The 16,022-nt window shown below is 37.0% G+C and overlaps 1 protein-coding gene across 3 annotated transcripts in view; it reads right to left on the reverse strand.

The window, feature by feature from the left end:
- Nucleotides 1-16,022, reverse strand: part of MAPKAP1 (MAPK associated protein 1) — a 239,942-nt gene that overhangs the window by 105,613 nt on the left and 118,307 nt on the right. For all 3 annotated transcript variants that reach the window (XM_057548443.1, XM_057548445.1, XM_057548444.1), the window contains exon 7: nucleotides 3,664-3,840. In XM_057548443.1, coding sequence (XP_057404426.1) covers nucleotides 3,664-3,840 — 177 coding nt within the window. The remainder of the gene's footprint in view (nucleotides 1-3,663; nucleotides 3,841-16,022) is intronic.

Here is a 16,022-nt window from a genome sequence, read left to right on the forward strand (position 1 = left end):
TTCTTGCCCTCAGAGGATTTTTATTAATAATAACAACAATTGCAGCAAACACTTAGATAATGCTTATTTAGGCTAGGCACTGTTCTAAGTGCTTTGCACATATTAACACATCCAATCCTCACAACAGCTCTATGAGAGAGGTATTATTACTACCCTCATTTAACTGAGCCGTAGAAAAGTCAAGTAATTCATCTGAGATTTCACACACACTAGTAAGGGCAAGGTCAGAATCGGCACCCAAGAAGTGGCTCCAGGGGCCACCATGCTCTTGAACTTTGGCCTTAAGACAGTGGGATTCACTTGAATGACTAGACCAATACTTGATTCCCCTACCCACATCCCAACCGTCATCAGGGTGTTGGAAAAAACATGGACTTTGAAGTTAGGCATGGGGTTAAGTCCAGGCCTGACAGCAGTACTTCCCAGCCTCAGTTTTCATGTCTCTAAAATGGTCATAATAAAAACTGGGCTATTTTCAGATTAAATGAAATAACATATACATAGTTGGCCTTTAGTAAATACTAATTCACTTCCCATTGTCAAACCTAGCTCCTTCTTCCTGGCTCAGTGCAGTGTCTGCGCAGCCACTTCCTGCCCATTCTCCACTGGGAGAGAGATGCGAGGAGGAAAGGGAGGGAATGAAGAGAAGGAGCAATGGTTTCACTTCTTTTGCTGGCACTTCACTCTCTGAAACTTTGGATATGTCCCTGGAGACTCCTAAAGGTCTGCTCTGTCCTGCATTTGCAGGAGACACTTTTCCTAACTTAGAATTTAGACCAGAAAGGTGAATGGGAGGTTGCTGAACCAAAAAAACATACACAGGGCAAATGGTCAGTAATTTGTACTATTTCATCAGACAACTGAGAAAAAGAAGAAAGAGAAAATGTATTGACATTTGTTCTAAATGCTCACATATAAAGATTTTACTTGACCTTGTGTTTTCAGAAACACTCCAGACATGTTGAATAAACTCTTGGACTTTAGAATAAAAAAAGGATTGACTGTGGTGTGTGTGTTTGGGAGTGAGAGTGCAGGGATGGGAGTAATTCAGGAAAAAAAAAAAAGTATCAGGTTTAAAGCAGTTGTTTTCCCATTCTCTCTTCCCATTCTCTGGAAGGTAGGGTTCACAGTGAGACACCTGTGTAGCCTCAGATGCTTCTCCTGGGAAGGTATGCCCAAACCACCCCCAACCTCATTCTATTGAAAATCACTGATTTTAAAGCTCTTGTTTGAAAAAGGACTTTCAGATCAAAAGACTGCTATGATCATATGTTAATATTTATGTAGTAAAAATTATGTGCTAATGAGAACAATTCTTCTAGTGATTTATTAATAAATAGAATTTCAAGCAGAAACTACTGACATTTCATTATATACATCTTTTAAAGTAAAAAGAAAAAACTTCTAATGATACCTTGTAATGGTAAGACTGAAAAGATGGTTTTATGAATTTTATTTGTAGCATTGTAATAGATACCTCTTCAGAAGGCTATATATGTCAATACAAAGCGAGAATCTGAAGATGTTTCTACCCTGATCAATAATCCTATTCAAAAAAAATAATAATAATAATAATCCTATTCACAGGGAATTATCCTAAGGAAGTTATTCAACAGAAATAAAAGGGATATAGATAAGGACTATCATTATAGAATCACTTGTTAAAACCAAAACAAGGAAACAATCTAAACATCCTCTGACAGGCATCCATTTCATCCCGTACATTTTTCTGCTGTATTGCTCATCACATTTGAATGATCTGTTTGACAACTCTCCCCCCACTAGACACTAAGCTCTATAACAGGGGCTGTCTCTGTCTAGATTTTTTTGAAAAATTAAAGTACTACTTTACTAAATGAGTTATTTTATATAATATGAACATCAATATAACTACAATTGTAAAAAATTTTTTATAACAAGGATGAACTGATGTTCAGATTTCCAAATCAGAGTCAACTGTACATTTACACAGAACTGTCTTTGCGTGAAGTCCAAAAAGGAACAGCATAAACATGAGGGTTTCTGTAGCCCCTTTATTTTTGCTGATCAACGGTTTGTTAGAAAAGCAGCTGCAGGTTTTTACCTAAGGTCTGAGACATTACATAATAAATGTAGATTGTAGGAATTAAGAACAGATATCAAAACATTTGTAATATAATGTTAAGTAAAAATAACACAATATGTACGCTAGAACTGAAACTGTAATATATATACATGTGGAAATGATTATACAAAAATGAAAATAATTATACTGGGATGGAGGAATCATTGGAAAACTTTTAAATTACTTTAATATTCTTTAAAGTTGTTGTTTTAGTGCCTCTGAAATGTAAAAAGAAGGAAAATACGTGATGTTATATACACCAAACATGATTTCAGGGTAGGGATGAAATGACAATAATAAAGCTTGAGGAGCCACCCCCGGCTCACTCCCAGGCACACAGATTTCTTTCTTTGGTCAAGGGTAGAAACACCCAAAATACTCATATATCATAGGTAACATAATCCTATTTTTAGTAAAAACCTGAAACAAAGGCAATATGTTTTTAAAAGATGGGGGAAAGTCCTCTAAAGCAATCCCTCTTCTGGACAGTGAATTTGCTGGTTACTAACAGCAGGGGGTGCCAAAGGGATCGCTATTGCTCCCAGGAGATGGCCAGGAGTGGGACTGTCACGGCCTCTGTTAGAAGACCTTAAGCTGAGAAAACGCTGCAGGTTTTCCCCTAACAACCAGGACATATGTGTAAGACTCAGGTGCTCTACAGATGTTAATGGACAAAAACTACATTTTTATTTTAACTAACTTCTAACTGATATTTAGCATCTCCTTGAATTATGAATGCGGTCAACAAACCACAGTCATATGAGCAGTACTGGTGACACTGTCATGAACAGAAACCACAGATACCATCACAGCACATTACAATTGTTGCAGATTTCTCAAATATCATTTACACTTACCACTACTTTGAAATGAGACGTCAGGAGTTACTGTTAGACCTGCCTCTAGATCTTGTCATTTAATGTATTAATAAAGCCAGTACATATTACTATATCACAAATTTGTTTAATAATTTGATAACTATTTAAATATAATGGAATTCTTTCATACTCCAGTGAATTTTACTCTCTGCATTTACAAACACTTTTCTGAGAAGGGCTTCTGTAGGCTTTACCAGACTACCAAAGGCACAGGAAAGATTAAGAACCTCTGCTCAGTCTAATGGAAGGCAACTAAGAAGAAAAATCAAGTTTGATTTGAACAAAGTTGGAGAGAAAAAGAAGTATTTTAAGTCACAAAAGAGAAGTGGCTGCAATGCACATTTTCAGTTTGGATTCCTTAATGAGAAAGAGGGAAACCCCAAATTTGTCCTTCAGAGGCCCCAAAATACCCCAGTATTTCCAGAGGTCTGGTTCCTAGACATGACATTCAAGATATACCTAATACAATTTGCTACTGCAAAGCAGTCTGCATTTAATCTAGGTGCAGGAGCATAGAATACAATGCAAATGTTGCCCCCAACATCTCTCTGAAAGTAATCATTACATGTTGACTCTCCAGATACCAAATATCATTCATTTGATGAACAAAGCCAAAATCAAATCCAAACTACTAGAAGGTAGAGGTGAGATACTGAGATAAGTAACAGAGTCAATACTTACATTCGAACAAAGAGCGACTCTTTGGATGTCAGACCAGGAGATGAATACTTTTCAACCAAGGCCAAAGTACTGAAGCCAAACTTATGAATGGGCTCGTTGGAATCCAGTGGGGGGAAATCTGTGTCAACCTCCCCATCATCCTCGGCAATATGCAGGCAGTAGGCACTGACATTGTCACTGTAAGAAAAAACAAAAAGGTAAGTGAACACCAAGATGAGGGAGGGATGCAGAGACCAGAAGCTATGGTGTACAGCAAACTGGGTAAAACTACTGTTTTACCAAAACTACTGTTTTACCAAAAACTACTGTTTTTTACCCCAAAGCCTGGTGATACAGTTAGATCTCCCAAACCCTACTTCATTTGATAAAGAGAAAACAGATGGCAGCGCAAAGGGGGAGAAAAACAATGTGAAAGGAGAATATTTATACTGCTCTATTCTTTCAACAAATATTTACTGAGCACCTGTTAATAGATAAGACCCAGAACTTAACCCCTTTGATCAAAGATGAGATTGAGTATCAGCCCTCAAGGGAAGCTTAGAGTAGAGCAAAGGGAAAAAGTAAGCACTACATTAGCTATAATATTTATAAATGTAAATAAAATAAATATCATAAAAGAGAGACAAAACTATAAAGGAGGAAAAAATTATTTGGAGGGAATCAGAGGCCTCTGATTTATGTTCAGGATTAAGAAAATATCTATGCTCTAGATCAGAAGAACTCAAGGTAACCAAGACAATCTTTACATTTCTCCTTTCTCTGAAGAGTATCAGGCTCACTTGGCAGGATCTGATTCCAAACACCAAGGACACTTAACAGAGTAAAAGCAAATGACGCAATTCATCCTGACGCAGATACCTAGCCTTCTCAGCTACTTCTGGACTTGTCTCACTTCCCCAGAACGTCCAGTCAGTACTCCCAGATTCCAGCTTTGCCCAATTTAGAATTAACACTCCTTCTCCTTTGGGGGAAATAAAAAAGTCAATTTGCTGAAAAAGGGTGGGAAACTGTACCAACATAAAGAAAATGTAAAACTGAAATCAACTTAAACACTTTAAAATACCCTGCACCAAAGCTGAATTGTGAAACTGCAAATCTGCTAGCATTCAGAAGCAGGAACCTAATAGTTCAGAAGGAGGTAGGATTCTAAATTCTGTGGCTTAAATTTGGAGTTTTAATTATATGATTGATGCTTAAATTAATTAATTGCAAAGTGTATGCTAATTGTTTAATTGGTTGCTTGATCTATATAGATCATTTTTTGAATTAAATGAGTTGATTTACAAAGTTTATTGATTGGATGTGACAATGAATTATTTCACTGACTACCTGATTTGCAATTTTCCCAATTAATTCACAAATCTTTAGCTGCAACTCTGCTTATTGAGAGCGAGCCTACTTCAGGTGATCTATACTCAGTCTGTCATGACTAAGAGATATTTATTATATAAAATAGGTAATAAGGACAGATTAAAATTAATGGGAACTGTAAATTTACTAAATGGATGGATCACAAGAAAGTAATCTGTCTATGTTTGTCACTATAAATTTCATGTATTTGCAATGCTGTTAAGAAACTTAAAATTCATCTCTGAATGGTATGGGAAACTTACCAATCTTTGCAAAAGGTTACCAGCTTCAACACAAAACACTTGTAGAAGGAGAAGAAAGCCCTTCAGATGAGGAAAATATCATGGTGTAGTAGCTAAGGGCTTTGTGTCCAAAGGGACTTGAGTTCAACCTAAGCCCCACTGCTCATGGACTACGTGATTTCAGAGAATACGCTTCGTTCCCTTCAGATTCCAATTCTGCAGAAAGGGTACAATCACCTAGAGGGGGTTTTGAAGTTTTGATGAGATAATATATGTAGTGCCTAGCATATAACAGAGGTAAAAAAATAAATGGTAGTAACTATAATAAAGTCAGATGGAAAATAACTTCTATAGTTAGGTCAACCCTTAAAGACAAATTGTGGATGCATATTAGAGCAACAAAGCAACAATGAAAGTGAGCAACATGTTCTATGTGCAAACATCTGTAACTGGAGTGAACATGTCCACCGTGCTCCAGCCTTGGGGCCACTGAGCCTCCGGGATTTTATGAGCAGGGCAGACACTGATGAAGCAAGCAATGGACAGCACAGATTATTTACTGCCGTGTAAATCATCCTGAGGAATGTCTGTGAATCCCTAGCACCACAGAGGTTTCAAGGGCAAATAATAAGTCTATTGATCAAAGCAGAAAGCCAAACAGTGGTATCAGAAGAATTCTGCTTTGATTGTCACAGGATGCCCCCAAATCTCCTCGAAACAAACTCAGCAAATGTCACAGCCTAAGCTCTGAAAGCCAAAAGACTCAATGTGCCAAGTGCTATTATTCCCCCCAGTTCTTAAAGTGTGATATCATTTATTCATTCAAAAAACATCTGTAAAGTGCCTACGCTGTGCTGTAGCCTGTCCTGAGCACTGGGAACACAGCAAGGAGAAGAGTGAATAATCCACTCTTTGTTATACAAACTAACGGAAGTCTTTTCTGGGTCTTCAGTAAAGTTTAGCAGTAAACAGTGCTCCACCCCCTATCAACCCTTAATTGAACATCTAAGGGGAAAAAGATGACTAAAATTCCATATTCTATGCATGGATATTGGTTCCTTTGTGCCTTTATAGGGGAATCATTAATAAAAGAAGCTACTGTGATATTCTGACTTCTAAAACTGCTTCAGGATTCCAAATTAGTACTAGTAAAACAGCCATTAGTATCATTAGCTACATTTATTGAGTACCACGTGCCAGACACTGTGCACAGTGGTTTAGACACATAAGCTCCCTGCATCTTCCCATCAGCTCTGTGAGTCCTTTATTATTATTTCTATTTTACAAATTACAAAACTGAAGCTCAATGAGGTTACTCTTACATGCAAGATTAAACAGCATGTAAGTATAGAGCTGAGATTCAAACCCAGGCAGTCAAGAGCCCTCACTCCTGACTCCCATCTACTCCTCTGCCTAAGCCATGGTGTGTCAAGATTTCCCAAGGTCCTTGGGAACCTACAATCGAATGGAAATGCTACATATGCTAAAAAGGAGAAGGAAACCACGACATATTATTTATAAAAAATTAGAAGCTTAGAGAGATTTATTTCAACGACATATTATTTATAAAAAATTAGAAGCTTAGAGAAATTTATTTCAATCTCCTCGCTTTTACAAATGGGGAATAGATACCTAGAAAAGCAGAATAAGGTGCCCATGATCACCTAGTTAAATGGTGGCAAAGCTGGTTTTCAGAGAACTCAGGTTTCCTTACTTCTCTTCCATTACTCTTTGATCAAATCAGAAATTGGTGGCATTTTGAAATGGGGAGAGAAAAAAGGGGCAGCTGTGGTCCCTGACTCAGGAATTGGCCAAATACAGACACCTAGAGCTTCCAAAACAACAAAAACGGGGTGCCTCTTCATGACAGTTTGTTGGAAGGAGGACGGGTTTTGCAGTGAGATCTGGTTTTAATGCCAACACAACCACAAACCAACTATGTGACCAAATCTGTCTGAGCTCCATTTTCTTACCCATGAAAGGCTTTCCTTGATTTCTTTAGGAGAATCATTTGGATCTCTAGGAGAATGCAACTGATTCTCCTCTGTGTTCTTACAGAACTTGGTTGATATTTCTGCATATAACTTACCACACTGCTCTTTTTCTTATTTATGCATCTATGTTCTCCTAAAGAGCAGGGATTCTTCTACTATCTCTGCATCTTCACTGAAGAGTAAAATGGCTGGCATTTAGAAGAAATATTTGTTGAATGAATGAATATATGAATGTGTAGAATGAATCACTCTACCCATGAAAAAAACATAGAGGGTATTATTAATGATGTGTGTGTTAACGAGAAGAGGAGAAGTAATAAGCTTTTCTTTTTCTTTTTCTGGCTTGTCACATTGATACCTGTTAGCCAAGTGGGGTTTTCAAGGCAATGCACATGTATCAGAGATAGCAATTCAAGACAAGGGAAGAAGGCCCAGGACAAAGTGAAAATGAAAGAGGCATTCTTACAGTTCACCAAGATATGAGCACTGGCATCTCAGTTTTTTAAGGAGAAAACAATAAGAAATTATTACAACTATATAAAAATGTTCAATTACATACATATAAAAAGATTAGAAGAAAAGGGACCAAAAAGTTCATAAAGATTATATTTACATTAAAGCAATGAGCACTTTTTTCTTTCTAAATTTCTGTACTTTCCAGATGTCCCATAATATATATGTATAACTTTCATTTTCCTTTCTTTATAAAATATTTAATTAAATTTTTGATAAGTGTAATATTAATACATTCTTACTGTAGACAATTTAGAAATATGGAACAGTATAAAGAAGTCTGGGAAATCTCTCACCCCACTACACAGAGAAAATCACTTGTCCTAGAGACTCTGAGCATGGCCTGCCTGATTGGTAAGTGTGCTCATTTTCTCTACTAGGTTCTGGAATTATGGAAGAAATAACCATAACTACTGCATAAGGGTCTTATAAGGATTAAATGACATAATTAACTTCACAGTGCCTGGAATGAAGAAGGATTCTCATTTTGCCAAAATTTCTTCTACCACTTTTAAGCTTCTGATTACACAGAAGCAGAATTAACTATCTAACAGAAGCATGGTGGATAGCAATGAGACAGAGAAACCTAAAAGTCCTGTTTGTGAGTCACTACCAGAGAGAGAAGAATGATCAAAGCGCTAACAAACAAGTACAGGACAACTGGATCCACAAGAAGAGGCTTAATTTTAGAGTTGGGTTGGCATGGAAGGAGCAGGCCCTTTTAGGTACCATGGAGTTTGTAAGAGGACTGGAAGTTTAAGAAATGAGTGGATGCAAAATGGAGCCTGCTGCCAAAGAGAGATCCTTTTGGGGGAGACAGAGAGATCTCCAAAGCTTTAATGAGTACAATTAACTGAATTTCCCTTATTCATATTTCATCAAATAAAGCTAAATTTCTTCATTAGAAAAATTTATTGCATTGAATTGTTGACCAATATTCATTTTATGTTCAAAGGCCAGTATGGCTTTTATGAAGAGACAGAAGCCTATAGCCCATAAATAGATGGTATTTAATTCATATATGAAAATTCAGGAGCATTCCAGGAAGCATCCCAGATTTCTACCAAATGTGATCTGACATGTTCATTTCTTATCTTCAGAAAATGCAAAACACACTAAAGTATGAACACAAGATAGATTAATGCTTATTGTTTTTTTAATGAAAAATAAAAGAATGCATGATTCTGAAATGTCCAGAATGCTCATTACATGAGCTTTGCTGCTTATTTTGGTGACAAGCAATATTAAGAGTGTGTCAGGCATTAGTAAGAGAAAGCTCCTGATGGTTGCAGCTCAGAAGTTCATCTCATTGAAGTCAGAGAAAAGATTTTTAAGACTCCCAAGATTTCCTTTTCTCTAAAACACCCCCCCCCCATAAATGGAAAGTAAAACTGATAAATAACATCATAACGTTTGTCAAGCCACAGCAACCTCAGACAGGAAGAGTTAAATCTAAATTTCCTGGTAAAGTTCTAGGGAGAAAATGTCCACTAATTTTTAGGTGGAAGCAAGACCTTCATATTGTTCTGAGCTCCTGTTAGGACAGTTTCTATTGCTATGTCTTCAAGTTCCCTGACCACCCACAGCATGCTTCCTCCTGCCACAGCATCACTGCCACACAGTTCCATCTGCCAGGAGCCTTCCCCTGCCAAATGCCCCTGGCATCACTTTCTGAGGGAATTCCTCCCTGGTTCCCAGGTGAGGCTCTCACAAATGGCATTCCTTCCCTGCAGAGCACTTAACTCAGCTTCTAAGCAAACATTATTTGGCTTAATTATTTGCCCATTTCCCTCACTAGGTTGTAGAATTCATGAAAGAGAAACTATGTCTTGTTCCCCTCACCACTGTACACCCAGCAAAATGCCTGGTACATAGCAAACACTCAATAAATATTTACTGAATGCATGAATGAATACAAATGATAAGTGAAATGAGCCAGTTACAAAATGCTATTACACTTGATAATTTCTTCTTCCCCACCAAACTGTAAATTTTTCGAGAGCAGCAATTGAGTTTCTCTTGTTCTCCATTTTATCCTCGATACCCAGGGCCTGGAACTCCATAAATATTTGCTGAATGAAGAAATGATGAGGGACTTAAGTCTTTGAGATTAAGCAGGATATCAAAAGAAGAGTGAGAAAGGCATTTCTAAGGAAACAGCAAAAGCAGACATGGTGCGTGTCAAGAAGCTGCCAGTTAAAGAATGTGATGCGTTAGAATGTACGGGAGCATACCTGGGGGTCAGATGGGAAGGGCACCTTAGGCTGTATTATTTAGGTAAATGGTTCTCAATGATGACTCTAAGGAGTATAAATTAGAAGCAGCAACCTAGAAATGGGAGAAGAGTAGACAGTGGCAGGCATGCAGACAGCAAAAAAAAAAAAAAGTGGGGGTGGTGGTGGCGGTGTGGGGAGTATAAAGAATTCAAATTGCAAAGCTGTCAGAAAACGTATAATGTAAAGTCAAATGTTCCTAGATACTTTCATAAGCCCACAAGAGCATCACTGTATCATAGCATGGTACAATTACTTGAGTCATCAAGAAAGGGCTAAATTATGCTACTATTGCTGAACTAATACTAGTATTCATTGCAGTAGTAGCTGCTGGAGTTATAGTATTTAGCAGCAACAGAAACAAACATTTACTGAGCACTTGCCATGTATTTTCTCATTTTATTTTCATAACTACCCTGATAGGAAGTTTCTATCCTCATTTTACACATGAGAAAAATGGAATACATGGGCTGAAGTAATTCATCCAAGATCACCCTAATGGTTAGTGCCAGAATGCAAACCCAGACTATGACTTTGAATCCCACACTCTTAACCACTATGTTACATACTGATTAAGAAGGCAGAGGAAAATGTTAACACATGTTAGTGAGCTTCTATGAAATATTACAAAAATAAAGAAACCTCAATACTGAATGAGATAAACCTCAACTATCTAGGCGGTCCACCAAGTTTCCCAAGGGCTCCATGAGAATGAAGTGAATCCACAGTGAAATCCACTGCATGGCTATATCATGTGCTGGCATACTCTACAGCTGCACTTTCCAAACATGTGGCTACTGAGTCCTTGAAATGTGGCTAGTCTGAATTGAGATGTGCTGTAAATAGCAAATAAACACTGGATTTTGAATACGTGATGAAAAAAACAGAACATTACAAATCTCATTAATAATTTTTATATCAATTACATGTTGAAAAGATAATATTTAGGATATAATGGGTTAGATAAAATATATTATGAAAATTAATTTCACTTGTTTTTTGGAAATGTTTAAATATGTGATTACTAGAAAACTTAAAATTGTAAATGTGGCTTACATTTGTAGCTTGTATTATGCATTTTTTCCGGCTTTATTAAAATATAATTGACATATAGCATTGTGTAGGTTTAAAGTGTTGATATGATACACTTACATATTACCAAATGATTACTACCAAGTAGTATCAGCCAATACCTCCATCACAGTGAGAACATCTGGCAACCTTAGCAACTTTTCAAATGCACTGTACTCTGATCCCAAGAACTTATAACTGAAAGTTTATAACCTCTGACCAACACCTCCCCATTCCCCCCACACCCTAGGCCCTGGTAATCACCATTCTAACCTCTGTTTCTATGTGTCCACTTTTTTAGATTCCACATATAAGTGATATCATACAGTATTTGTCTTTCTCTGTCTGACTTACCTCACTTAGCATCACATCCTCAAGGTCCATCTATGTTGTTGAAAATAGCAGGATTTCCTTCTTTCTCATGGCTGAGTAATATTCCATTGTGTGTATATATACACCATTATCATCTTTATCCATTCATCCATAGATGAACAGTTAGGTTGTTTCCATATCTTGGCTATTGTGAATAATGCTGCAATGAACTTGGGAGTGCAGGTATCTCTTTGCAATCTTGTTTGCATTTCCTATGGATACATACCCAGAAGTGGGATTGCTAGATCATATGGCAGTTCTATTTTTAATTTTTTGAGGAACCTCCATACTGTTTTCCATAGTGCCTGTATCAATTTCCATTCCTACCAACAGTGCACAAGGGTTCCCTTTTCTCCACATCCTCGCCAACACTTGTTATATCTTGTCTTCTTGATGATAGTCATTCTAACAGGTGTGAAGTGATTGCATTGCATTTCATTTGGACAGCACTGCTCTATAGCCATAAACTTCCACTCACTGAGCACTGCGATAATCTCCAAAGTATACTACACCAGCTTTGTATACCACAGCAAAATACTTCAGGTTTTTAGTATCAGTACTTCACCTGTCAGTAGCCTAATGAAGATCAATAGTAAATAAGAGACCAGTGAAATATGTTGAATGTCTAAGGGACACCTGAAAAGAAGGAAAGGAATGGCTATTCTAGTGTACAATGGAGTCATAACACACAACTGAAATCTCTGCATAAAAATTAGGACTAGTCGGGGCTTCCCTGGTGGCACAGTGGTTAAGAATCCGCCTGCCAAGGCAGGGGACAAGGGTTCAAGCCCTGGTCCGGGAAGATCCCACATGCGGCAGAGGAACTAAGGCCGTGAGCCACAACTACTGAGCCATCGTGCCACAACTACTGAAGCCTGTGCACCTAGAGTCCGTGCTCCACAACAAGAGAAGCCACCTCAATGAGAAGCCCACGCACCACAATGAAGAGTAGCCCCTGCTCACTGCAACTAGAGAAAGCCCGCGCACAGCAATGAAGACCCAATGCAGCCAAAAATAATAATAATAAAATAAATAAAAATTTATTTAAAAAAAATTAGGACTAGTCAAAATTATTCTTAAAAATCCCTTAAATTATCTATGAAGTAAAATAAATGTGGTTTTCTGTCAAGAAGAAGTGCATACCTCCCATCTCAAGTTCTTGACAAGGTAAAAAAACTTCACTGAATTTTATTTTTTTCTCTTTTACAAATGGGTATTCCTAAAAAGATAGTGTTTCACCCTTGAATCTGGTGGAAAAATATAAATTAAGGAATGTTTTAAAAAATCTTACAGGTCAGAAATAGATGCACACAAATATAGTCAACTGATCTTTGACAAAGGAGCAAAGGCAACTCAATGGAGAAAGGATGGTTTTTTCAACTGGATATTAAGAAGAAACAAAAAAGAAAAGAAAAAGAAAGAAATCTAGACACAGACCTTACACATTTCACAAAAATCAACTCTAAATGGATCAGAGACCTAAATGTAAAGCACAAAACTATGACACTTCTAGAAAATAACATAGGAGAAAAAGTAGGCAACCTTAGGTTTGGTGATGACTTTTTAGCTATAACACCAAAAGCACAATCTATGAAAAAAACTGGTAAGCTGGAGTTCATTAACATTAAAAACTTCAGCTCTGCTAAAAATGCTGTTAAGAGAATAAAAACATGAGCAGACACCAAAAACAACGGGAACTAAGAACCTGCAGCCTGTGAAAAAGAGATCCCAAACACAGCAAGTTAAGCAAAATGAAAAGACAGAGAAACACACAGCAGGTGAAGGAGCAAGGTAAAAACCACCAGACCAAACAAATGAAGAGGAAATAGGCAGTCTACCTGAAAAAGAATTCAGAGTAATGATAGTAAAGACGATCCAAAATCTTGGAAACAGAATGGAGAAAATACAAGAAACGTTTAACAAGGACCTAGAAGAACTGAAAAGCGAACAAACCATGATGAACAACACAATAAATGAAATTAAAAATTCTCTAGAAGGAATCCATAGCAGAATAACTGAGGCAGAAGAATGGATAAGTGACCTGGAAGATAAAATAGTGGAAATAACTACTGCAGAGCAGAATAAAGAAAAAAGAATGAAAAGATTTGAAGACAGTCTTAGAGACCTCTGGGACAACATTAAACACATGATAATTCGAATTATAGGGGTCCCAGAGAAGAAGAGAAAAAGAAAGGGTCTGAGAAAATATTTGAAGAGATTATAGTTGAAAACTTCCCTAACATGGGAAAGGAAACAGTCACCCAACTCCACGAAGGACAGAGAGTCCCATACAGGATAAACCCTAGAAAAACATACCAAGACACATATTAATCAAACTACCGAAGATTAAATACAAAGAAAAAATAATAAAAGCAGCAAGGGAAAAACAACAAATAACATACAAGGGAATCCCCATAAGGTTAACAGCTGATCTTTCAGCAGAAACTCTGCAAGCCAGAAGGGAGTGGCAGGACACATTTAAAGTGATGAAAGGGAAAAACCTACAACCAAGATTACCCTACCCAGCAAGGATCCCATTCAGATTCGACGAGGAAATTAAAACGTTTACAGACAAGCAAAAGCTAAGAGAATTCAGCACCACCAAACCAGCTTTACAACAAATGCTAAAGGAACTTCTCTAGGAAGGAAACACAAGAGAAGGAAAAGACCTACAATAACAAACCCAAAACAATTAAGAAAATGGTAACAGGAACATACATATCGATAACTACCTTAAATGTAAATGGATTAAATGCTCCAACCAAAAGACACAGACTGGCTGAATGGGTACAAAAACAAGACCCATATATACGCTGTCTACAAGAGACCCACTTCAGACCTAGGGACACATACAGACTGAAAGTGAGGGGATGGAAAAAGATATGCCATGCAAATGGAAATCAAAAAGAAAGCTGCAGTAGCAATTCTCATATCAGACAAAATAGATTTTAAAATAAAGACTATTACAAGAGACAAAGAAGGACACTACATAATGATCAAGGGATCAATCCAAGAAGAAGATATAACAACTGTAAATACTTATGCACCCAACATAGGAGCACCTCAATACATAAGGCAAATGTTAACAGCTGTAAAAAGGGAAATTGACAGTAACACAATCATAGAAGGGGACTTTAACACCCCACTTTCACCAATGGACAGATCATCCAAAATGAAAATAAAAAAGGAAACACAAGCTTTAAATGACACATTAAACAAGATGGACTTAATTGATATTTATAGGACATTCCATCCAAAAACAACAGAATACACTTTCTTCTCAAGTGCTCATGGAAGGTTCTCCAAGATAGATCATACCTTGGGTCACAAACCAAGCCTTGGTAAATGTAAGAAAACTGAAATCGTATCAAGTATCATTTCTGACCACAACGCTGTGAGACTAGATATCAATTACAGGAAAAAATCTGTAAAAAATACAAACACATGGAGGCTAAACAATACACTACTTAATAACCAAGAGATCACTGAAGAAATCAAAGAGGAAATCAAAAAATACCTAGAAACAAATGACAATGAAAACACGATGACCCAAAACCTATGGGATGTAGCAAAAGCAGTTCTAAGAGGGAAGTTTATAGCAATACAATCCTACCTCAAGAAACAGAAACATCTCAAATAAACAACCTAACCTTACACCTAAAGCAATTAGAGAAAGGAGAACAAAAAAAACCCCCAAAGTTAGCAGAAGGAAAGAAATCATAAAGATCATATCTGAAATAAATGAAAAAGAAATGAAGGAAACAATAGCAAAGATCAATAAAACTAAAAGCTGGTTCTTTGAGAAGATAAACAAAATTGATAAACTGCTTGCCAGACTCATCAAGAAAGAAAGGGAGAACACTCAAATCAATAGAATTAGAAATGAAAAAGAAGTAACAACTGACACTGCAGAAATACAAAGGATCATGAGAGATTACCACAACCAACTATATGCCAATAAAATGGACAAATTCTTAGAAAAGCACAACCTTCCGAGACTGAACTAGGAAGAAATAGAAAATATAAACAGACCAATCACAAGCACTGAAATTGAGACTGTGATTAAAAATCTCCCAACAAACAAAAGCCCAGAACCAGATGGCTTCACAGGCGAATTCTATCAAACATTTAGAGAAGAGCTAACACCTATCCTTCTCAAACTCTTCCAAAATATAGCAGAGGGAGGAACACTCCCAAACTCATTCTATGAGGCCACCATCACCCTGATACCAAAACCAGACAAAGATGTCCCAAAAAAAGAAAACTACAGGCCAATATCACTGACGAACATAGATGCAAAAATCCTCAACAAAATACTAGCAAACAGAATCCAACAGCACATTAAAAGGATCATACACCATGATCAAGTGGGGTTTATCCCAGGAATGCAAGGATTCTTCAATATATGCAAATCAATCAATGTGATACACCACATTAACAAACTGAAGGAGGAAAACCATATGATCATCTCAATAGATGCAGAAAAAGCTTTCGACAAAATTCAACACCCATTTATGATAAAAACCCTCCAGAAAGTAGGCAGA

Source organism: Balaenoptera acutorostrata, chromosome 6 (assembly GCF_949987535.1).
Source record: "Balaenoptera acutorostrata chromosome 6, mBalAcu1.1, whole genome shotgun sequence".
NCBI classification, from domain to species: domain Eukaryota; kingdom Metazoa; phylum Chordata; class Mammalia; order Artiodactyla; family Balaenopteridae; genus Balaenoptera; species Balaenoptera acutorostrata.